This window comes from Benincasa hispida, chromosome 2 (genome assembly GCF_009727055.1).
Source record: "Benincasa hispida cultivar B227 chromosome 2, ASM972705v1, whole genome shotgun sequence".
Classification (NCBI taxonomy): domain Eukaryota; kingdom Viridiplantae; phylum Streptophyta; class Magnoliopsida; order Cucurbitales; family Cucurbitaceae; genus Benincasa; species Benincasa hispida.
Genome location: NC_052350.1, coordinates 14,131,220 through 14,156,339, shown reverse-complemented (window position 1 = coordinate 14,156,339; position 25,120 = coordinate 14,131,220). Strand labels below are relative to the sequence as shown.

Here is a 25,120-nt window from a genome sequence, read left to right as displayed (position 1 = left end):
ATTTTTTTTACCTTTTATTCTTCTATTTGATAATTATTTCATTCTTATTTTTTCTCAATATTTTTATTTATTTATAAAAAATAATTAAGCAAGCGTAAAGCAAATGTTTGAAATGAAGAGATATATATTCACAATACATACACAGACACACAGAATACAAAGTTAAAACGATAAACAAACACATGTAGTTAACTTAAAATTGATATATTAAATTAAATTCAATAATAATGCACCGTAAATGAAGTACAACAAACACGACATCAACCTCCATCCTTGAAAATTAAAAACATATACGACATATAAACATAATCCCTTCAAACAAAACTAACTAAAGCACAACATAATAAGTTAACAACATCATAAGTGGGATGTCAAATAGAGAGAATTTCAAAGCCAACCAAATCTCCAACTTCAACCATAGGATACAAATAACTAATATAATCTTTAATTTCTCAAAAAATATTCTAAGCGATACTTAATATTTTAGGAAATTATATATAAAAAAAAATCACCAAATACTTCTTTTTTTTAAGGCCAAAAAGTACCAAAGCCATCCCCTTAGAATACCAAATACTTCTTCTTCTTCTCTAATTTATTTTTTAATAAAATAAACCAAAAAATACAAAAAAACAAAAAATTAAATGAGAATAAACTTACCTTTCAACGGAAATTAGTGGAAAGACGAAGGAGGAGAGGGACGCGACAACCGAAGATAGACGAGATTCACGCGATGGTCGGAGACAAAGGCAGAGAGGGACATGCAATGCCTGGATTTGGTTAAACGGACGAACAGAGAGAACAGAGAGGAGGAAGACCAGCGACGACTCTCTGCTAGAGTTGAATGGTTTGAACAATCAGATTTGCATACTGATGACAGATCTGGGGTTTTAAAGTCCATCTCCCGACGGGTTCTCGTAAGTTGTCAGGAGTTTGGACCAAACTCTTGATGTTCTCATTAATGCGTCGAGAGTTTGGTCCAAACTCTTGACGCCTCTTTTGTACCCATCGGAAGTTTGTGAGAACTCCCGACGACAACTATACGGCATCGAGAGTTATCATAACTCCCGACATCGACGTCGAGAAAGTCTCTTTTTCTATTAGTGTGACTCATATTTTTGGATGACTAACATACCAATTAAGTTAGCCGTGCTAAAAAAATCTATAGTTTCAATCTTGAATAAAGTGGTAAAGTGATTTTGTATTGAATATGTGGGTAAAATGAAAGTCATTTTTCGTTCAAAATTTTGGTCTTTCACTATTTTGGTGCATTGGTAGTTGACATTTTACTTCATATTCATCTTACTCAACACATCTAGATCCCAAAACTATATGCAGTCTCATATTTTTGTATAAGTTTTAACAAAATTTTAATTACAGAGACTAAAACAAACACTTTTTAGAAGTTCAGGTACTAAAACAAACGTTTTTAAAAGTTTAATGTCTATTTAAATTTAGACCAAAATATGATTTAAACATTAAAAAAATTATCATCAAGCATGTCACATCAATCAATTTCGTTTATTTATAACATTGTTTGAAAAGATAAGATGAAATATTGCTTTTATTATCGAAGCGAGCATAACTCAACTGATATATAGTATATGTTAGCAACTAAGAGATTTATGGTTTGAATTTCTCAATTCTTCATGGTATATATATATTAAAATTAGAAATTTAAGAATAAAATAAATATTAACAAATAGGTTAAATTGCAAATTTGATCCCTATGGTTTCGAAAAAGTTAGAATTTAGTTCATATAGTTTATAATTAGAGTTTAGTCCATATCGTTTCAAAAAACCCTTCTAAATAGTTTCTAAAAAGAGACTATTAATGAAGTTTTTAACAAAAACTATAGGAACCCAATTTGTAATTTAAGCTAACTAATATATATTATTGGCATAAGAAACTTCATGCTAGTCTCTTGCAAATCTTCTAGCCCACTCCTCTGAGTTGGACATGTCACTGTAGGTATTTGTGTAAGAGTACTTAAACTGGTGTGGTGTCGAGCCAAATACATTCTAATGCCTAAGTTAATACGAAAATTATTTAGTTCAACTAGTAACATAACGAGAGTTAGAGTTTCTAACTTGGAGTTACTTGCTTGCCTCCCCTTGGGGTTGTCAATATGAGGTTATTTATAAAGCATTCTATATGATACATGCTTGGGGTTATGTGTAATGTCAACGGTATTAGGATGGTTGTGGCCTTCGAAGTTGTGGAGCACCAATCTCTAGTTTGGCTAGGTTATTTTCGGTCCTCGAGGTTGTAGAGTACCAATCTCAAGCTTAGTTATTTATTTATTTATTTGTGTGTGTGTGTGCAATCCCTCAAGTTCGATTGGTTGACCTGGAACTCGAGGATCCCCTATGTAACCTCTTGTTTTCTTGGGGTTTGGGTCTGCTCGTGGGGCTTTGGGCCTCACTCGACTCTTAACCCTTAATCAACCAACCAACATGGGCATACATGCATACACCATGGAGTAATCCCAATATGAAGATGTATACTAATATAACAAGATCCATAAGTTAGTTGAGAAGGAAAAACATTTTAATTATTTATTTATATACATTTTATAAATTCTTTAATTAACAAAAATATTGATGGATATTGATATATCCAACATCAATATTTTTATTGAAGGTACACACTTACGTGAGTTGTGCTTACTAACTTTATTTTCTTATATCTTCCGTTTTTTTGTTCTAACAAGCACCAATATCCATTTTAAATATCAACTTCTCAATTTTTCATAATTTCCTAGAAAAGAAAATTAGAAGATTTGAAAAAGACACTGCATAAATTTTCATGCCACAAAATTCTGTAAACAAGACCAAAAATCAAACCACAAAATTGTTGCCTTGTGGAAGAGTACTTTGTCATTAATATTGGAAAGAGACTAAGTCAAGAAAATGGAAAATATGAAATGTTTGATAAAGTACCGACGGGACCAAAAGAAAAATCAATGAAAATGGTATAATAATTTTGATTTTAAAAACAGGATATTGGCTCCATTAATTATGCACGAGCCAACCACAGCATCATTCCGACCTAATATTAATTTTCCTTCAATTACGCCAAATGCATCGATGTCTCTTTAATAGTTTGGAATAATTCATTGAATCTTCACGCGTTTAGAATTATTTTTAAAATCTTCAAAACCTATTTTTACATAATATTAATCCTCTATATTATTTAGTAAATCAATTTATTTATCAATCTATCTAAAATTACTTTTAAAATTAGAAAATTTTAGATTATAGTCCATTCATATTCTTATATCAATTATTTTTTTAAATCATATATTTTTTTAATTAACGTTGCAATTCAAATCATATACATTTTTCAAATAATTATATAACTAAATTATACTAATTTAGTATTAATTTATCAAACACACTAACTAGTTTTTTTTAATTTAAAATTAAAATTTACCTAACATTTTTTACTTCTATACCTGACTGATTTTTCAAGAAGCACAATTACTAACAATTATTTTAAAAGCTACTACAAACTCAAATGAAACCTAACATTTTTATGCAGATCTCAGTCAACTTGACATATGCTAAATAAATTTCTTAAAAAAGAAAAAAGAACATATTCTAAATAATTTTTTTTAAAAACAACCTTACTATACATAAAATGAAAAAAAAAAAAAAAAAAATCCCATGCCTAACAATCTTCAAGAGTGTAAAAGTCACATTTTTTAAACTAGTAGAAAATCAATTAATTAAAGTACTAAAGTGTAACTTTATATCAATAGTTGCTTTTCAATTATAGTTATATTCCCTTTATAAATAATGAATTTCAATTTTTTGAACTATTCCATAGGGATGTTCAAATAACTTGACAATCCGAACAGCTCGGACTATCCAATCCAAAAATGTAACGATTGGATTGGATTAGTTTTCTTCTTGAATTGGGTTGGGTTAAACTTTTTATATTTTTGTTGGGTTGAGATGGGTTATGGATTGACTAAAAAAAATTGGGTTGACTAAAATTCAACCGGAATTTTATATATATTAATAAAATACATATATATTTCTTTTTCTTTAAAGTTTGATTACCTTGAATTGATTAATTTGAAAATTTTTTATATTTTCTTTTAAAATTATTGTGATATTTATCTTTATTTTAAGTTTGATTACTTTGTATTGATTAATTTGATTTTTTTTATATATTTTCTTTTAAAATTATTATAATATTTGTCTTTGTTTAAAGTTTGCAACAAATATCATAGATATTTGGTATTTAACATTTGAATTTTATGAGATTTTAGTTATTAGTCATTTGTTGTGGATAAATTTATATATTTTTTATTAAAAATAAAAAAATAAATTATAACTGACAACCCAACCCAACCCAACTAGGAGTGTACATGGTCCGGATTGGATAATTTTATGAACCAACCCAAAAATTTGAATTGGCTAATAATGAACCCTATTAGTTCATTTATATATTTTATGAGATTTTAGTTATTAGTTCAGTTGTTGTGGATAAATTTATATATTTTTTATTAAAAAGAAAAAATAAATTATAACGAACTGTTTATCCTACATAGGGGCGTACATAATTCGGGTTGGGTCGGGTTGGAAGAATTTTGTGGACCAACCCAAAAATTCGGATTGACTAATAATGAACCCTATTAGTTCATTTTTGGAGGGTCAACCCAACCCAAAATTTTTGGGTTGGGTCACCGGTTTTTTTAATTTTTAATTTGACTTTTTTTCGTTACTTCCTTAATCATTCTCTATTGAACAATTTGATCTTTGTGGATCAATAAACTTCATATGCAACTATGTGAAATTTTAGCATCGACAAAATACAACCACCATAAATTCAATATAAACTTCAAAAGAAACTTCCTCAAATAATTCAATTCAAATGTTCAAGTTCAACATCTCTACTCAAAGTTCAATAACAATCATTCCAAGTTCAATAAAAAGTCCAAGTTTAATAATAACTATTGACTTATTATATAAAATTCTAAATCATTCAAAAGCACCATGAGCATAAAGAATGACTTGAGTGAGTTTTCTTTTTCATTTTTGATTCTTTGATCTCTTTACTTTTCAATTCCTAAAAAAATTACAAATACATTAAACCAAAAGGATCATTTATAAGTAGTAATAATATTTGATTTTATGGTAGTAAAACTTACCATTAAAATCATCATTATACTTCAAATTCACCTTCTTATTTCAAAACAATGGAGGAGGATGGACTCTCTACAAAACAAATCATGCAAAATTAAATATATTAATTATTTGAGCATTAAACAGGTTAGATATGTACATTAAAAAATTCATTTAATTACCCGACTCAATATTTTCCCAAGTCTCTAACTCTTCAAGTTGTGGATGGAGATCTAGTAACTCCCACGAATCCAATTTTGTGTACATATCAAGATCTCCACTATTTTTGGAGTCAAAGAACTTTGAAAGGAATTAAGAATCCTCCCTCTTGTACTAAACGCAGATTCCAAAGCGACTGTAGATATCGGAACTGTCAAAACATCTCGAACAATTTTTGATAAAATGGGATATTTTTAGCCATTCATTTTCCACCAATACAATATCTCAAAATTATTTTATCTTTTATAACCTTGTTAGACAAATAAGAAGACAAATCATTCTCCACTTCCAAAGAACTTTCTTTCTCTCAACCTCTTAAAATTTATCCATGGATCACCTATATCTTCGTTCACCCTATGATCATCTTCATTTATATTGACAACTTTTTATTGTTGAGAATCATTGGTACTATGACTACCTCGAAGTGAAGTATTATGTGATTTGTAAAAGTCATATAGATGATACAAATATAATTTCACACTCTCAACCATATCCTTAACCACATCACTGTCATAAACATTGGAAAGACAATAATTCAAATACTTTAACTTGTACCGAGGATCAATCACCATAGCCACAAACATCAATTTATTCATTTTTTTCAAGCGAACCCCAATTCTTATCAAACTTGGTCTTCATATTCATAGCCATCATACTTAGAACAAAGTTGGTATTGTTGCTCCATTCATTTTAAGCAAACTGAATTTTATTAATTTTCTTATAACCAACATTAGAAGTCACATATAAAGATCCACTTATGGTTGTGGTGGTATCATAAAACCTCTTTAAAAACTTGATAAACACACCTATAGTCAACCAATCAGATATACATGGGGCTTCAATCTTTTATTTACACGATCATCTTCCTCGAAGTAATCAACAAAATCTGAGTCCTCTTTCTCCTCCTCTAAAGTTCTCTTTCTCAAATTTAATTGCATGTTCAAGCATTAAATAAGTAGAATTTCACGTAGTTGCCACATCTAAACAAACAAGAGCCTTACACTGAATTTTTTCTTGTTTCACGCAAGCTTTAAATTTTTCCATTCTCCTAGGTGATGATCGAACATATCTCACAGCATTACGAACATTAGCAATAGAGTCATGCATATCTTTCAGTCCATCATTCACAATAAGATTAATAATGTGGGCACAACACCTCATGTGTAATAGTTCTCCATCTAAAATAACCGATTTCCAATTTTAAGTCTTCTCTTAACATAAGAAATAACCACATCATTAGAACTTCAACGGTGATGGAAAAAAAAATTTCAATCCCCCATTCAAACAAACAACTCTCAATCATCTTCCCAATAGTCTCCCCTTATGATTAGCAACTTGACAAAAACTCAAAATCTTCTTATGCAAAACCCATTCAGAATCAATAAAATGTGTAGTGATGACCATGTAGTTCACATTTTGTAGTGAAGTCCATGTGTCAGTAGTAAGACAAACTCTTTGAGAGCTTTTAACTAGAAATGATTTCAACTTTTTTTTTCCTCAAGATAAAGTTGATATACATCTCTAGCGATTGTGACTCTCGATGAAACATCAAACTTAGGACACGAAACACTACAAAGTGTCTAAAACCCTCTGTCTCAACAAATTTGAACGATAACTCATTCATAATTATCATCTTAGCGCATGTTTGGTTAATCAATGTCGTCACAAAGTTACTAGCATTGACTCCTTTTCCATCATTTGATAGTACGAGAGTTAAGGTGGTTTGTCCTTTTTCTTTTTCTTTATATGGGTATTTCTTACATTGATTTCTTATGTGCTTCCATAAAGTACTAGTTCCACAAGGATTACTATCACATGCGTAATCTTTATCACAATAGTTACACTTGCACCTAGCTCCATCATTAGCACTTGCTTCCATTTTTGTGAAATGATCCCACACAGATGAGGTTGGTTTATTAGGTCTCTTTCGATTGGACTTGGGAGGTAAAGGTGGTATATTTTTAAGAGTTTGGCTAACATTAGGAGGAGGAGGAGGCATTTCATTATTACCGATTCCACTTACATTACCACTACTACTGTCCATCTATAAAATAAATGAAACTAGTAAACAACTAATTATACCTACCTATACAATTAAAAAAAAATACTAGCTTCTCAATTAACTCATAACAACAAACAAACAACTCATGTATAAAGATTAATCATCAGTATATGTACACACTACACAATAAAAATTAAATTAGTTTACTCACGAGGAAGTTTGAAAATGGTGATTCAGCAGTGTCTGATTTCGTGTCCATTGTGACGACTTTGAAGAATCTAACTGTTCTCAAGATACTACGAGATTGAACAAAAATTAATGTATTAATCAATCACGATTAAATGGAACAATTGATGAATTGAATGGCACAAATAAACGGTTAAATTGAATGTGATTTGACCCAACTTTTGTAATTAAGGCTATATAACATTTTGCATACATAAGTATCTATTTGAAATGTCAACAAAATGTTAACTTTTCAAATGTCAACAAAATGATATTTGAACAAAATGCATACAAATGTCAACAAAATGCATACTAACATTTTGCATACAAAATGCATTCAAATGTTAACGTTTTGCATACAGAAGTATCTGATTGAACAAAATGCATACAAATGTCAACAAAATATTATCTTTTCAGGGCATCCATACAAATCTCCCTACAATAAAAATTAATGTTATCTGATTTGAAATTCAAGGAATTCATACAAATCTCCCTACAACAAAATGTTATCTACTTGGTTTATTAAAGAAAATACCATTGATGATGAGTCGTTCATGAAGCTTGGAGCAGTAAGCGAGGCGGCGACCAGATCTGACGAGGTGGAGATGTGAGGCGTGGGAGTCGACTGATTGGCGATGAAAGCGGCGACTAACTGGTGATGGGAGTCGACTGACCGATGACTGATTGGCAATGGGAGTCGACTAACTGGCAATGGAAGTGGCGACTGATTGGCAATGGGAGTCGACTGACTGGCAATGGAAACGACGAGGGGAGCGGCGATTCGATCAGAAATCGACTGGCAAGGGGAGGGGCGCGGCGAGGGTTTCAAGTGTGGTGCATGGATGGACAAAACAATTTCTATTTTTTTCATATATCTATCTATCTATCTATAGATAGATAGATATATAGATATACATAAAATAAAAAAGTAAAAATATGCTCCGCATGGCGTGACCCATTTATTTCATTATATATATATATATTCAGGTCGGATCGCCCTAACCCTAAAATGGGGTAACCCAAGACCCGACCTGAATTTAATATTTTTTAAAATTTTTAACCCAACCCAAACTAAAATAAAATCTAAACTAACTCAACCCTTGCGGTTTAGGTTGAGTAGTTCGAGTTGGCGGGTTACTGGACTTTTTTAACACCCCTAAACTCAACCCATATTTTAAGGGTTTGGGTTGGAGACTTTATTCCAAGGATATTTGTAATACATATTAGAATAAGAAAAAAAATCTAAAAATATATTATATCTTTAAAATATTTCCAAATATGGATGAGTTGACTAGTCAATCTTTGATTTTTTTTAATTTCCAATTTCGCCCTCCCTCGTCTTATTTTGTTTTACATCTTTTTTAGTCCTTTTTTTTCTTTTTTTCTTCGATTTTTGTTTCTTCCCTCAATTTTTTCATTTTTTTCATTTTCTTTTCTTTTCTTTTCTTTCTCATTTTTCTACTTCTTCCTTTTTTTTTTATTTTATTCTTTCCTTTATCCTATTTTTGCTTCTTTCCTTTATTTTTTTTTCTTTCATTTCCTTTCTTTTTTCTTTTTTCTTTTTTCTTTTAATTTTCTTTTCTTTTCTTTTCTTTTCTTTTTTCTTTTAATTTTCTTTTCTTTTCTTTTCTTTTNCTTTTCTTTTCTTTTCTTTTTTCTTTTAATTTTCTTTTCTTTTCTTTTCTTTTCTTTTCTTTTTTCTTTTAATTTTCTTTTCTTTTCTTTTCTTTCTTTAGTTTTTGCTTGTTCTTTTTTTTTCTTTCTTCGGTTCTTGCTTATTCCTTATTCCTTATTTTTATTTTCTTTCATTTCTCCGATTGTTGCTTCTTTCCTTTTGTTTTTTTTATTATTTTATTTTCTTTTCTTTCTCCAACTTTTTGCTTCATCATTTTTTTTTAGTTTTTCTTTCATTTCTCTGGTTTTGCTTCTTTTTTTCTATTTAATTTTCTTTCCTTTCTTCAGTTTTTGCTTCTTCTTTTTCTCTTATTTTTAAAAATTTTCTTTCTTTTATTTGAATTTTTTCTTCTTCCCCTTTTTTCTCAAAAGAATTATGAGACTGAGTTTCGTACCCAATACTTGGAAGTACTCAATTCATAAGTGATTAAACACCAACAAATCAATCATCAAATTTGATTATTATAACAAATAATAAATATAAATAACAAATGAAAGTCTATTAGTGATAGCCACTAATATTTTCTATCATTCAAAGCTTAATCTTTGATTATATTTTTATAGTTAATAGCCACTTATAGAAATCTATCATTAATAGCCAACTTAGTGAATTTAATTAATAAAGTTGAATCTCGAACTAAAATGTAAATGGAATGCCTAAAAGTTCACTAATAGCATGTTCATCGTTATCATCGAAAAGAAATGGGACTTAGAAATGTTTGGAAAGGACAAGAAAGTGGGAAAAATGTGTTCAGTGGCTATGATTGATAGATGCTACTACTGATGGTATGTTACTAGTGATAGAAGTTAATACTAATAGCATGTCATCAATGATAGAAGCTACCCGATAACAAATTATCGGTGATAGAAACTACCCGATAACACATTATCGGTGATAGAAGCTACCACTGATAGTACGTCATCGGTGATAGAGAACTATAGCTGATAACCACAATATGAGCGATGTTAGTGATATCGGTGATAGAACTTAGGTGATATCTATATATCGAGTTTCTTTCAAAGGTGATAACCAATTATAAAAGTTTATCATTGATAGCTTTAAGTGTTAATATTTCAAGGTTGATTATAATTAATGAAAGTCTATCAGTGATAGTGACTGATAGTTGTCATCAGTGATAGCCATGATAAAAGATTATTAGTGATAGCTACTGTGGTAATCAAAGTTGTTGGATTTCTTTAAAAGTTGATCACTATTTATAAATCTATCATTGATAGTCCCTGATAGCCTTAAGTATTAATATTTCAAGGTTGATTCCAATTGATGAAAGTGAATCAATGATAGCTACTGATAATTGATAGCAAATTAAAAGCTAATATTTCAAGATTGTATTAATTTTTCTCAAATTGAAAGCTAACGCTGATAGCAACTATCATCGATAGCAATTGATAGAAGCTATCAGTGATAGCTTATAATTTAAGAAAATCGGGAAGAAACAAGCAAAATGGTGGCTAAGCATGAGTTTTTTAGTCTTTTACCCTTTTTTTTTTTTAATCTATATATGCAATTATTTTATCCTTGTACTACATATTCTCTTATTTTAGGCTTGAATTCTATTTATGCAACTAGCCCTTATTCCAATCAACTTTATTTGGGTCATTTGGGTTGGTCCAAAAAACACTTTCAACCTAACCCAACCCAACGTAACCTATGTACGGATCTTTTATATTAATATGGTTGTTTTCAAAACTTATTAGGGAAATAAGGTTGTTTTGAAACTTATTAGAGAAATATTGTTGTTTTGGGAGATCGAGGCTAGAAGTCAGTGGTTGAGGATTCAATTGATGTAGAGGTCGAACATTGAGAACTCAACAAACAAAGGAAACAATATGTATATTAGGGTTGTCGAAGGTTGAAGTTTCGACATACATAAGTCGAAACTTCAACCCTCGACAAGGAAGTGGGCTGAAGGAAATCTCGTTAATTTTGTGATGAGGATCTCGCTTTAGAAGGGAATCTCGCTAGAAATGTGGGCTGAATCTCGCCGGTAAGGTGAGCATCGCTAGGAAGACAGTTTGTTAAAAAAATGTTTGATCTCGCTCATGAGGGTAAATTCACTCAGGATGAGTATCTCGCTAGCAATGCTGTCTTTGTTGATGAAAGTTCCATTAGTAAATGAACTATTTGAGGCATTTTGCTAAGAATTCTAAGTAGTTTAACTGGGAATTATGTCCTTTCAGGCCAAGAAAAACTAGGAGAGGCGTATAATCCTCGACATGCAATGTGAGATCCAATCACCATGCTGCCTCTGCTCCGATTCTCCTGCGCAATTCCCTGCATGCATTGACCGACTGCATGTATGCTCCCTCTGCCCACCACGGATCTGATTCCCTTGCTCCGATTCCCTGCATGTATTGACGCATGCATGCCCCTCTTCCATAGCCTTAATGCCTCTTCAACCACCCCAAACTCGTGGGTTGAGTGTTCAACACTCGACCTACATCCTTTTAAACCCCCGTCCTCTTCATTTTTGCTCACTCACTCCCTCGATAATTTTTGCTCACCCACTTCCTCGATAACTCACTGCCCTTGATTTTGCTCACTCCTTTCCTCTTGATTTGCTCACTACCCCTTCACTACCTTAAAAAATAAGCCTTCGAAATCAACTTCCTCTCCTCCCATTTCCATTTCCATTTTTCTTGTATTTCGTTTAATACAAATTATTCTCACACAACTATACTGGTTCGTTACTCTACTAAATTTTTATTTTTTAAGAATAATTATAAATTTTTTATTTGGTTCTCTATATTTATTATTCTTTTTATAAGATTCTATTTTTTTTTTTTTCTTTTTTGTAGTTTTTGTCAGATAACAAAATAACAGGAAAAAGAATGATAACGCTATCACTTTGAAGGAAAAAGAGACTACTGTCGAAATCTGTGAACTTGACTTTATGATATTTTTGAAAAAGTTTAGTTTCAATCTTCTTATATTTGTTTTAATTTTAGTATTAATCCTTTGAATGTTTATATGTAACAAATGTTTAAGCTTTTATTGTTATGTTTAAGAAGTTAATAATTTATAAGTTAATTACAAATTATTGTGATAGTTAACAAGTCTTAGTTATAGTTTTCAAAAAGTTTAATATAGTTTGGAAAATTTTAGTTTATTCATCAATTATGTTGTATATGTTTATTTTGGATGCTGTTGATATTTTCTAGTATTAACTTTGAAAATATTAGTTTAAAAATATTGTTGAAAAAGTTTAATTTAAGTTTATATTTTTAATATATTATTGGTATTACATTTGAAAAATAGTTTAAAAAGTTGTAGCCTTACATTATTGATATGTGAATTTGAAAAGTTTAATTTTGTTGTTATTTTTAAAAATAGTTATAAAAAGTTTAATTTATTATCATGTTTAAAAATAGTTATAAAAAAATTTATTTATTGTTATGTTTAAAAAGTTGATGTTCATAAAACTTAAAAAGTTTATGTTTATAAACTAAAAAATTTAATATTTTTTAATATACTTCTTATAAAAAGTACAATACAAAAAATTGATGTTTGTCTTTTTTTAAAAAAAAAAAAGGCAGGCAAATGCTTGGGATTTTTGTTATTTACATATGGTAATATATGACTGATGGTATTGATGGAGTTGAGTATGACCAACCACCAAGTGGGAGTTTTACCATAAATGTGAATATTGGAATTGTATTTGAACAATTTATTGAAATGGTTGGGAAGTTACTTAGTGTAGATATGGGAACAAATCAGATAGAAATAGTATATAGACATCCTAATCTAGAACCATTAGGATCAATAAGGTTTATGTCATTCCCTATTTCGAATGCACAAGCTATGAACTTGATGTTCTACTGCCAATTATAGTGCATTTGTATGTAAATGTAAATAGGATAGGGGTGGATTCTGATACATCATTTAACCAGTTTGAAGATCTAACAAAATGTATCAATCATGATCCAGAGTCAGTTGTATCGCCATGTGATATGAAGATATGACGGCTAACAACCTGTACAAAGACTTTAGAGAAGAAGCAGATGACGAATTTGAAGAGTTAGATTTCGATGGTCGTGAACATGAGATGCTTTCAGATACATTCGATGATTTGGATATGAATGTACTGGATAGCATTCGGGAACATGATCCAATTGTAGCCTCTGTGGACATTGACAATACTCAATTGTATAAAGGGATGATTTGTCAAGACAAGGAAATGCTACAACACGCAGTCAAATGTTTTGCAATAAAGTGTCACACACCATATGAGGTTGTTGAATCTACACCGACAATTTGGATAATTCGATGTAAGTAGTGGGAGGAAGGTTGCAAGTGAAGACTTCGTGCAATAAAGAAAAAATCACATGGCTTATTCGAGATCACTAAGTATGATGAGCAACATACATGTTTTTATTCAAAACTAAGTCAAAGTCACGTGCAATTGGATTTATCAATGATTGCACTAGAGTTCTGTGATGCTGTAAGAGAAAAACCATCTATCAATGTGGCACAACTGCAGTCCGACATCAAATCAAAGTTTGGATATCATGTTCCTTACCATAGGGTATGGGAGGGAAAAAGAAAAGCGTTGGCTAAAGTGTTCGGTGATTGGGATGAGTCTTACAAATTGTTGCCCAGGTGGTTATATACAGTTAAGCAGACCAATCCCAGAACACGTGGAGAGTGGAGAGTTAAAGAAACGCTTACTGAAGACCATGTTATTCTAACTTCTGTATTTTTGGTATTTGGTCCTTGTATAGAAGCTTTTAATAAATGTCGGTCGATAATTCAGATAGATAGTACACACTTGTACGGAAAAAATAGAGGAAAACTTTTGATTGCTACATCAGTTGACTCGAACGGCCATCTTCTTCCACTTGCGTTTGCCGTTGCTGATGAAGAGTCCGCAGACTCGTGGAGATGGTTCCTGAAACACCTGAAAGACATGCTGGTATAATCGCAGCAATGAACAACCCAGCAAATGGTTGGACGGGACCGAAATGTCACCATCGTTTCTGCTTATAACATATCGTCAGCAACTTCAATAAAAAGTATAAATTTAATTCATTGAAAAATTATGTTTATCGTACCGGGTGTCAGTTTCAAATTCGAAAGTTCAACAAAGCAATTGAAGATATCAAAGGAATAAATCAGAGCTGTCTGAGTTTCTTTGACAACATTAGTTTATAGCAATGGACTCAAGCACATGATAAAGGATTCAGATATAGGTAGATGACAACAAATCTATCAGAGTGCATAAATAAAGTCTTCAAATAAGCTCAAATATTGTCTATAAATGCTCTTGCTCAGATAACATTCTTCAAACGCATGAACTATTTCGAGAAAAGAAGAGAATAAATAAGAGATACATTGGAGCGTCAAGATAAATACACCCAATAAATAAATAAATATATATATATATATGTATATATATATTATATTATTAATAATTTATTTCAAACATATTTTATAATACTAAGTGGAGTAAAAATCCAGGTACGCACACGAGAAAATAAATAAATGGGTTGCACGATCTTGTAAACATGAAGTACAATCATACGATCGGTATGAAGGTGTGTTTTCATGTGAAGATTGGCGTCATAGTCCTCAACGCCAAAGGAGGAAACGTTCAAATATTGAGGCTAAACAGGTCCGAACGGTACTGTTATGTAACAAGTTGGCAAGCATTCGACATTCCATGCTCGCATTTTATGGCCGTTTGCTCACATTTTAATATGAACTACGAAGATTTTATTGAGGATGCTACAAAATTGTCAACGTATGTTGAATGTTACTCTCGCTCAATTTCAACCTATACCGCATGAAGATTACTGGATCACGTACCTATATGCCCGTCTTACATCTTGATTCATCGTTGTTGAGAAAACCTGGTAGACAGAAAAGTTCACGTTATCACAACGAGAAGGATTGGACAAAACCAGCCACTCGACGATGTGGATTTTGTATCAGTTGGGACATAAATCGAAGGAAGTGTCCTTCGTTACTAAGACAGGCTCCAGATAGTTAGGGATTGAAAAATAAATAATTTTTTTTATTATATATTCATTTATTGTTATTCAAATTTTTTATTATAATTTTGTATATTCAATTTTTTTATATTAATTTATTATATATTCAATTTTTTTTATTGTAATCAATAAAGTTTTACATTATTCTTATAATTGAGAATAAATACTTATTTATCATGTTTATTTAATTAAGCGTAGATACTTTTATTGTATATTCAATTTTTTTTTATTATAAAGTTGTACATTATTCTTTTAATTAAGTTGTACATTATTCTTAAATTAAGCTGTACATTATTCTTTTAATTAAGTTGTATATTATTATTCTAATTAAGTTGTACATTATTCTTCTAATTGAGAATACATATATTTTTTTAATGAGAATTAAATATTTGTTTTCTTTCAGATCATGGCTTAGACTCAGGATCTGTTGATTCCGATGTTTTGTACAAATCAGTCCATTCATCGATCATCTGTTGTATGGCGAGATCATACTACTGGAGAAATATCTTGCAGGCGTTGAGAGGCAGTTAATCCAACGCACTATCCCGCTCCACCCACGAAGTACTACTGCTACTTGCGCACATCTGGATTCTATGGGGTTGCCAGATAAAAATTATATCAGTTCGACTGGCATCTGATCACAGCCTGGGTCAAGAGATGGAGGCCCGAGACGCATACATTTCACACTTCACTCTAATAAGACATAAAAGTGTTGTTGGGGTTACCTGTTACGGTGAGCCGGTCATCAGAGTGATGTACGATGAACTGGTCAGAAGTTTGTCAATTGTACCTCGGTGCGACCCCACCTGCTGACAAGATTAAAGGATCGAGGTTTAGTTTAATATGGTTAGGAACACAACTTCGTGAGCTCGCAGATGATGCAGACGAGGAAACCGTCATAAGATAAATCAAGTCATTTTGTTCACTTGATGTTCCTGCCACTGTTAGCTAACCTCCATGATGCGGGGTGGAGCATGCTTGGTATAATTGTATAGACAACTATGCAAAGCAACAAGACCTGAGGTTCGAGAGATAGTTGAGCCTCTCATACTTTTGCAACTATGGGCTTGGAAGCGATTTCCAACAATGGCTCCACAGCTATAACATGTTAATGACGCTCAGTTAGTTGGACGAGCCTACGGTTCTCGGTATGTTATTTTAATTCAATTTAATTTTTATATCACTGATCTAGTTAATTTAAATTCTAAATTATCAATTTAAAAATTTAGGTGGAGAGACAAATTTTGTGTGACTAGGATAGCCACACATGTAGTCAGCCAGTATAAATACATGTTTGATCTGCTTCAACCTTATCAGGTACATTACACTGAATCTAATTGATTATTTTATACACATTTTTATTATATTTGTCTTTAATATTCTCTAATGTAATATTTTGTGTTTCAGGTTATTTGGGAGCTGTACAAAATTATTATGCATACTTTGCCTAATTTTTGTACGAATGGTCAAAACATATGGCGGACTATGAGTCCTCTCATATGTTTTCACATTAGTGAGTGACATCTTTCTGACAGGGTGATGAGACAATTCGGTTTTCTGCAGGATGTCCCATCGCCTTGTAATACTAAACCCATACTGCATGATATTGATCTAAGGACTGGAGATTGGTCCGAAAAAGTTGCACATTTTGTAGTGCGATGGCACTATCGTGCAAGGTTTATTGCAGTGGGGGTTTCTCTTGAACAGTTTGACACAAATGTCACTCCAGAATATATTCATTAGTATAATAATATCACAAGGCGCTACATCACTCGTCCGGGAGCAGCTGTGGTCATCTGGTAAATGAATTAATATTATATAATTATTTTTAATTTAAATTTATTTTAAATATTGTCTAATTGTTTTATAATTCACAGAGATCAAATAATAGTAGACTCCGTGAGATTGCGAATGATCCGAACCAGGTTCTTACTATATGTAGTGACAACCAAAACTATATGGAGGAAATTCATTATATGTATGATATACCTATTGTTCCTCCACCAGCTCCTAAACGTAGAGGACCTGTTCGGGAAGATGATGAGTTTGATGAGGTTGCACATAATGTGGAAGAGTTGCCCCCCTATGATGCAAAGACAAACTAATTATGTTAGTCTGATGATGATGATGTCAGCATTTGGTTCAGGACATTATGACTCAGATGTTGGTCTTTCTTCTTCATACATGGTTAGGGTCATGGAGAGCATAATGAATATTTATATTATGAAGTGCCTGCAGAGGTACCAGAGCAACATCAAGAAGAACCCGAGCAACCTCAAGTTCGAAGTCGACGACGACAACCAGCTCGAAATCGACGACGTCCGCCTTGTGGGATACATTGATTTTTGTGATTATTTTTAAATAAATGAGATATTTAATTTACATTTTTTTTTTATTTTTATGAGATATTTTTTTTAATTTATTCTTTTTATGAGTTTAAATAAAATAATAAAATATTTTTAGAAATTGTTTTTATAAAATGAAAAATTAAAAAAAAAAAAGAAAGAAAGGAAGGAAGAAAGAAGAATGTGGAATGTGTAATAATAATAAAAAAAAAAAAGAAAAAGAAAAGGCAAGGTCGAGGATTCAAAATTCGACCTACTTTGGTCGAATTTTGAACTCTCGAGATATTAAAAAAAAAACAATATTTTTACAAATAGTTTGAAAACAACCTTATTTTCCTAAATAGTTTCTAAAAGGACAATATCCTTTTAATTTTTCCACCTATGATGTGATAAAGTAGGATGCTCTCATATATTTTTGAAAAGTCACAAAAATTCAATTAATTAAATGAAAATAATTGAATTACAAAAATAAACCAACAAAATTAATTTATAAATTAAAGTGCAATTAAATTTGACCATTAAAATTTATTTTATATTTTTCATGAGTTAAATGCAACATTTTTCTTTTAAAAATTATATCATATTTATTTATTTTTAAATAAAAATATTTTTTTTAACATTTAAAAACTAATCTTTTAACTAAACAATTATTTAAAATTTTAAATTAAAAAAAAATTAAAAAAATTGATTATAAGTCTATTTTAGTTACTACATCTGTGATAAAATGTTTTTGTATTTATTTGCCAAACGCTATAACCTATTTTTTCAAGTTTAATGAAATTTACCAAATACTATATTACTTATTTTCACAGCTGATTTTTTCTAAAACTACAATCGACAGTAATTATTTTAAAAGCTACAACAATCCCAAACGGATAATTCATATGTTCAATCATTGTATAATAATTATAACTATCATGCCACCTTCTATGAATTGAAATATTTCAACCATTTATTAAATTTGATTTTAATGTTAAGAATTAAATTTTACTATTTTTACCATAACAATTATCTTATCTTTTTTTTCAAAACAATCTACCATTTTATGTGGACTGGGCTCATTTTATTAGGCCGATACATGTTTTTTGAGTTGGGCTGGGCTTGGGCTCAATGGGCCTTTTAATCTCTCAATGAAGCCCAGCTACTATTATCCATCGTATAAATACTTTTCTCGCTTTCCTTCTTTCTCTTTCAGAATAAACATTGAATCTTCAAAAGGAACAACGAAACAGGACATTGATAGAAAACCTATGAATCAGTTTGAACGTCGTAATTCTCTGCCTTTACTGGAAGCGAATGGCATTTGTGGTAGAGAAATGGAAGCTCTCGATTCTCTATCTTGGATTTATCTTTTCGATTATCTTCCTCCTCCATTCTCTCATTTCCCAGAAGTTACTTCTGGGATATGAAACTGTTCACATCAAGAGGAACCCGGATCTTCCTCTCCGCTTCCGTTCTGATGGTACCTTCAAGATTCTCCAGGTGTTTGTTCTGTTTTGCTTTTCAACTCATTTCCAGGCTGATTCTCTGTTTGGAGCTCAGATTTTTGTCTGGTTGTATGTAAGGTCGCTGATATGCATTTTGCGAATGGAGTTAACACGCGGTGTCAGGATGTGTTGGATTTCGAATTCAAACACTGTTCGGATCTTAACACGACCCGGTTTTTCAAGAGGATGGTCGAGGTGGAAAATCCTGATTTCATTGCATTTACAGGTCATTTTAACCTTGCTGTTGTGTTCGATCTTCAATCGTTTTTTATTTCTTCGTTTTGAAGTTCTCTTTATATTATCTGACTGGATTTTTGTTTAGACAGTGTACTCTGTTTTTTCTGGTTCCGTAAATGGTTGGTCATTTGTTGTATTCGATAATTTGTATGTCTTTAGTTCTCATTTTGGTTTAAAATTAAGTTCACTCTGAAGAACTACCATTTCTACGAGGTTTGGTTCATAGAGAAAACCCACTGTTGTTATATAGGAAAAGAAAAGGCCCTTGTTTGCTTTTTGATGGGCAAGAGTCATTTCATTTGAAAGGTACTGAGATGGCAAAGGTAGATGATAAGGAATATTTTCTGTTAAATGAACCCATGTAGCAGCAGTAAAAGTGAGAGGTATTTCTTTTCTTGATGCGTAGGAAAAATTTGGGGGGGGTAGGTTAATTTTAGTTAAACATTGCTTGCAATAAGTCTCTATAACTTTGTAAAAAGATGATAGGGGATTGATCCAACGCCATCAGTTTGATCCAGAAAATTCAAGAGCTTGATCTAGCCCTTCTAATCATGTAGGAGTATATTCCATTAACGGTTTCACAGTTCTAACTTATTTCTAAATTTCTAAATATTTATTAATTTCCCATCTACTTTTAAATTTAAAGGTTATCATTCAATGTTATTTTAGTTTTTCTTTTGGGCACATTTTGGTCTCATTTATCTTATAATGACCTCTTTGGATTGATTTTGCCAATCTCCTTAGAACGCAATAACATAGTTTTAAAACCTATAGAACAGTCTGTTCAAGGTTGTTGATTCTGCCAATCATGGTTTGAATTAATCATGTTTTTTTTTTTTAAATTCTCAAACTTTCTTATATGAATATTTTGTGGAAGCTCCAGTTATTTTATTGGGAAGGAGTGACTGTTGACAGGACTATGAGATACACAGCATAATAATTACACTTGAAAAGGGGATTTTAATCTTTAAACTACTTGGGGAGATAGGTTGGTGGTCCCAGAATCAGGTTGTCTGCCCTATGAAATGATGTTGTCTTAAACAATCACATAGGATGAAAACTAATCCTGGCTGTAAGAAAATTTTCTTGCTTGTTCTCTTCAAGTATTCTCTATTGGTGATCACATGCAGGAGAACTCTGGAAATTAGATCAGCCAGAATGCAATTCTGTCTCTCTAAGATGGTATTATATTTGTTCATTGTATGTTAATGTTTTGTGAAAACTTGGCTAAACATATATTTTAACCTTGTTGATTTTGATTGAACAAATTATTTAGAGATAGTCTGAAACAAATTTTCTTGAAGAAATTCTCTTTTTTGGTCATTGTGTAACTCTAGTGCTTGGGTTCTTACTCGTTTGGGTTATATGAAACTTTTTCCATACAATGAGTACAAATTGCCGTTGTGTGAAAGTAATCGAACTTAGTTCACTGACCAGGTGACAACATATTTGGGCCAAGCACTGCTGATGCTGCCGAATCCTTGTTTAAAGCTTTCCGTCCTGTTATTGAATATCAAGTTCCATGGGCAGCAATTTTGGGAAACCACGACCAAGAGTCTACAATGACTCGAGAAGAGTTAATGTCTCTCATTTCCCTCATGGATTATTCAGTATCTCAAACCAATCCACACTTCAGTAACTTTCCTTCGAATGGAGATCAGATAATACGAAACATTGATGGGTTTGGGAATTATGATATCAATGTCTACGGTGCCCTGGGTTCACATTTGGCGAATTCCAGCGTCCTTAATCTTTACTTTCTCGACAGTGGAGACAGAGCCATAGTGCAAGGAACCCAAACATATGGATGGATTAAGGAATCGCAGCTTATGTGGCTTAGAGATGTTTCTCAAATATTTCAGGTATTATAGAATATATTATAGAGATGTTTCTTAAAAACCTCACCTGTAACCAGCACACCGGGGCTTTCTTTTTCTTTAAAAAAAAAATATAATAGAATATATTTATTTATTATTTATTATTTTTAATTTTTTTAAATCTTAAAAACCTCACCTGCAACCAACACACTAGGGCTTTCTTTTTCTTAGAAGAAGAAGAAGTAGAAGAAGAAAAAAATTGTCTTGTTCTATTTATTTGTCGATGATGTTGGTTATGTTATTTATTGCAATTCCCAAATGGGATATTTCCTAGATTTAGGTTTCATTAACATGTTGCAGGTCATACACTAACAGGGCAAAAATCAGGAACTTTTTCCCTCAATGGATGCTTTTGCTGCCCAAGGGAAGCCTCCAGCCCTGACATTTTTCCATATACCGATCCCAGAAATTCGGAGTCTATACTACAAAAAGATCGTTGGCCAATTTCAGGAGGGCGTGGCATGTTCTTCAGTGAACTCAGGAGTTCTACAGACCTTAGTCGCTATGGGAGATGTTAAAGCTGTGTTCATGGGTCATGACCATGCCAATGATTTCTGTGGGAATCTTGATGGAATATGGTTTTGTTATGGTGGAGGATTTGGATATCATGGCTACGGGAGGCCTGGGTGGTCAAGGAGAGGCCGGGTTATCGTAGCAGAAGTTGGAAAGGGCAAGAAGAGTTGGACGGGAGTCGAGAGGATCAGGACGTGGAAACGACTAGACGACGAAAAGCTGACCAAGATTGATGAACAGATTCTGTGGGAACGCGATCAACAACCTCAGTAACTTTCCTTCTTTGATATACTCTACATCACAAACCAACCATGTTTGTATCATAAATTGTAGAACTATGAACAAGATCTATGTACTCTAGAATGCTTGATTATTGTATCCATAGTCCAGAAATTAAAGTGTCCAATTGAAATTTACTTACATAAGCTAAAAATGTGGACGATCTTCCCACCAAACTTCATACCAAATGTAAAGGGCCAAATTGCGAGCAGTTGAATTACTATACAGTTAGGTGGAAATCGTTGAACGAAACCTTCCCTTTGTTTATCAGATTGCTTCATTCTAAAGTGGCATATGAGAGTTGAAAGTACTTTCCAAGTTTACCATTGCATTTGACTATAAATTGAAAAGCACAGAAATTTCAAAAGCATATTCAAGTGTGGAATCTCTATGAAATTAAATAGCAAAATTTCTTGTCCGTAGTAAATTCATATTATTTAATTTAGTTTTTTTTAATGAAGAAAAGAACCTTGATGTTAGAAAAAAGAGGCTATTAAAAAAATAATAAAAAGGGATCCCAAAAGAGGAATAGAGGACAAAACATAATGATGAAAACGATCATTCTCTAGGAGGTAGCTAAGCCCTAAAATTCCCATGCAAAAGTACCAAAGTTGATTAATTGAGTAAAATATAAAAGAATTTGAAACTGATGAAAGCTGCCTACGATTTTATTTTATTTTATTTTTCAAAAAATATATTTTTTTGAAAAAAAAAAAGAAAAAGAAAAAGAAAAGGGGAAAATTAGATTTAAAAAATGAAATATTTAGAATCTTTGGTGATCAAAAGTGATGGGTTTTGCAGTGCGAATCCAAAGGTTACTTGAAAAGGTGAGCCCAAAGAGGCTGCTGGATCGATCTTTTTATGTGGATGTTGTTTTTTCTTTTATATTTTTCTTAAAGATCATATGTTTATTATAACATATTTCTTTGTATTTTTTTTTAAAAATAGTGCCATTACTTTAATAAAGCTTAATTGCTATGATTTGAATATTTTTCCTCACATATTCTCATAAGAGTTTATTTTTAATTTTATTATTATTATTTTTTTAAATATGTCAAAGATTGTGTTAGTGATGAAATTTACATTGTAGTTACTTTCAAATAATCTCTAGATTTTAGATGGAAAGCTATATGGTTTTTCAGATTCAAATTTTTACACATAATAATTTCCCTTTTTGGGTTGGATTGAAATCCATGTAAATGATGTTTAATATTACAAGATTAATAACTAAAAAATTTAATTATGTAATTATGACAAAGAATAGAACACATATATCATTTGGTAATCCTTCCGATTGCCTTAGTGTTAATCTTAGTAGCATTTAACAAAGAAATATTTTTGGAAAAGATTTATCTTAATTAATGCTAAATATATCAAACAGTTCATAATCTTTATGCTATTCCTTAGAAATCTCTTGAAATTAACAATTTTTTTTCTTACTTTGTCAGAAATCTCAATTAGGCTTTTTATCTTTAAAAAAATATCATTAAATTATTGTCTTATTAACATATTTGAACACATGAATTGCATATTACTGACCAAAGTGTTACTCAACACATGTAATCCACAAATGTTTATTTCTTAGTCGCATGTTGAAATAGCATTTACACATTTTCAACTATGTTAACAAAAGAACGTTTGAGCATAAAACGTCTATAGGCGACTTTAAATTTGCAGGCAAATCCCAAAGCTCAATCTAGGATAGGTGTAAAAACTATGAAAAAATGTGCAAATAGATCGATAATTTATAGATCTAACCTAATTTAATATAGCATGCTTCAAATTGACTTAATTAAAAAATGATTAAGTACCAAATTGAGGAAAATTTTAAAATATTAAAAATCAAGTGATATATTTACAAGTCATAACAATTTTGCATGTATAGTGGATTGATATGAAATAAGTGGTAATTAGGGAAAAAAAAATATACTATGGCTATTATTATGTTTTTGAAATATGGGTTGGTGGCATATAATGTGTATAGATATATATACTTTAAATCTTTATAAGACATTAATGATGCACAACATTGAAAAAACTTTTGTTTCTTCAAAAAACAAAAAAAACAAAAAAAAAACATTGAAACTTTTGTCTTCAACCTGACAGTCAAATGCTAGTAAAAGAGAAATTCTTCCCTTTCTTTCAGCATCAAAATGCTTTTTTCCTGTACCTTTCTATTTTTCAAGAATTTGTTATTATGTTTCTATATGCACCTTCTAGATTTAGATTTGAACAACTACAAAATAATCCAAAACTAATTATAATAACTTTTTAATCTATCTTGCTATAATTGTCAATAGTATATTGGATATTAAAAAAAAAAAAAAGAAAAAAAAGAAAAATTCAATTTTTACCTAAACTAATGTGGACAGCTTTTAAGCTTTGAATTTCATTGATTTAACTAAATATTGAAGTTATGTGATGCAATTAATATTCTCAATGTGTTAAGTTTTAATTTTTGAAAGTTTTTTTAGTAGGTATGGATGATTGGAGTTAAATTAGAAATTTAGGGATTATTTGTTAGATAATCTGAATTTTATTTTATGTTTTCAGATTCGTTGAGTTCAACAAATATATAGTAATTCATATTCTGTTTCTAAAAATTGTTTTTGGATTATGTGATCTAAACGGTGTATAGTGTGAGAACAACATTTTTATGTTTTCATTGTATTTAGATTTTAAATTTTAGAATGTAAAATTATATTAAATAAAGATAAAAGCATTTAGAAATATAATATGTCATGTTATAAACTCAATTAAAAAATATAATATACATTATAAAATTATACAATATTGTAAAATAATAATTATATATTTTTTATTAACATAAATCATATTCATAAATAAATTAATAATTGTTTATGGGTAACTACTACTAGTTTTATGATTTATAAATATATAGTAACAAATACATTTTTAACAATTATCAATATTAGAATCCAATTTCTGAATTTGCTACCAGACACATATCTGAAATTGAAAACATGAAATATAACTTTGTTTTCAAATTCTATATAAAACATGTCCTTACTCTCTGAACTTTTAAATTTGTATAATAGATCATTAAATTTTCAATTATATCTAATAAGTCCATGAGTCTCTTAATAGACTGATAAACTT

General features: G+C 30.9%; 1 protein-coding gene across 2 annotated transcripts; it reads left to right on the top strand.

Annotated features, from left to right (window-relative positions):
* Positions 1 to 18,806: 18,806 nt before the first annotated feature.
* On the top strand, positions 18,807 to 22,239 carry LOC120071848 (probable inactive purple acid phosphatase 28). 2 transcript variants are annotated; one of them, XM_039024242.1, is made up of 4 exons: positions 18,807 to 19,089; positions 19,173 to 19,320; positions 20,769 to 21,193; positions 21,536 to 22,239. In XM_039024242.1, exons 1-4 carry the CDS (start codon positions 18,904 to 18,906, stop codon positions 21,992 to 21,994), a joined length of 1,218 nt encoding a protein of 405 aa, XP_038880170.1. In that variant the 5' UTR covers positions 18,807 to 18,903; the 3' UTR covers positions 21,995 to 22,239. The 2 variants fall into 2 exon arrangements, with proteins under 2 accessions (XP_038880170.1, XP_038880169.1); XM_039024241.1 differs by having other exon boundaries at positions 21,524 to 22,239.
* The last annotated feature ends 2,881 nt before the right edge of the window (positions 22,240 to 25,120 follow it).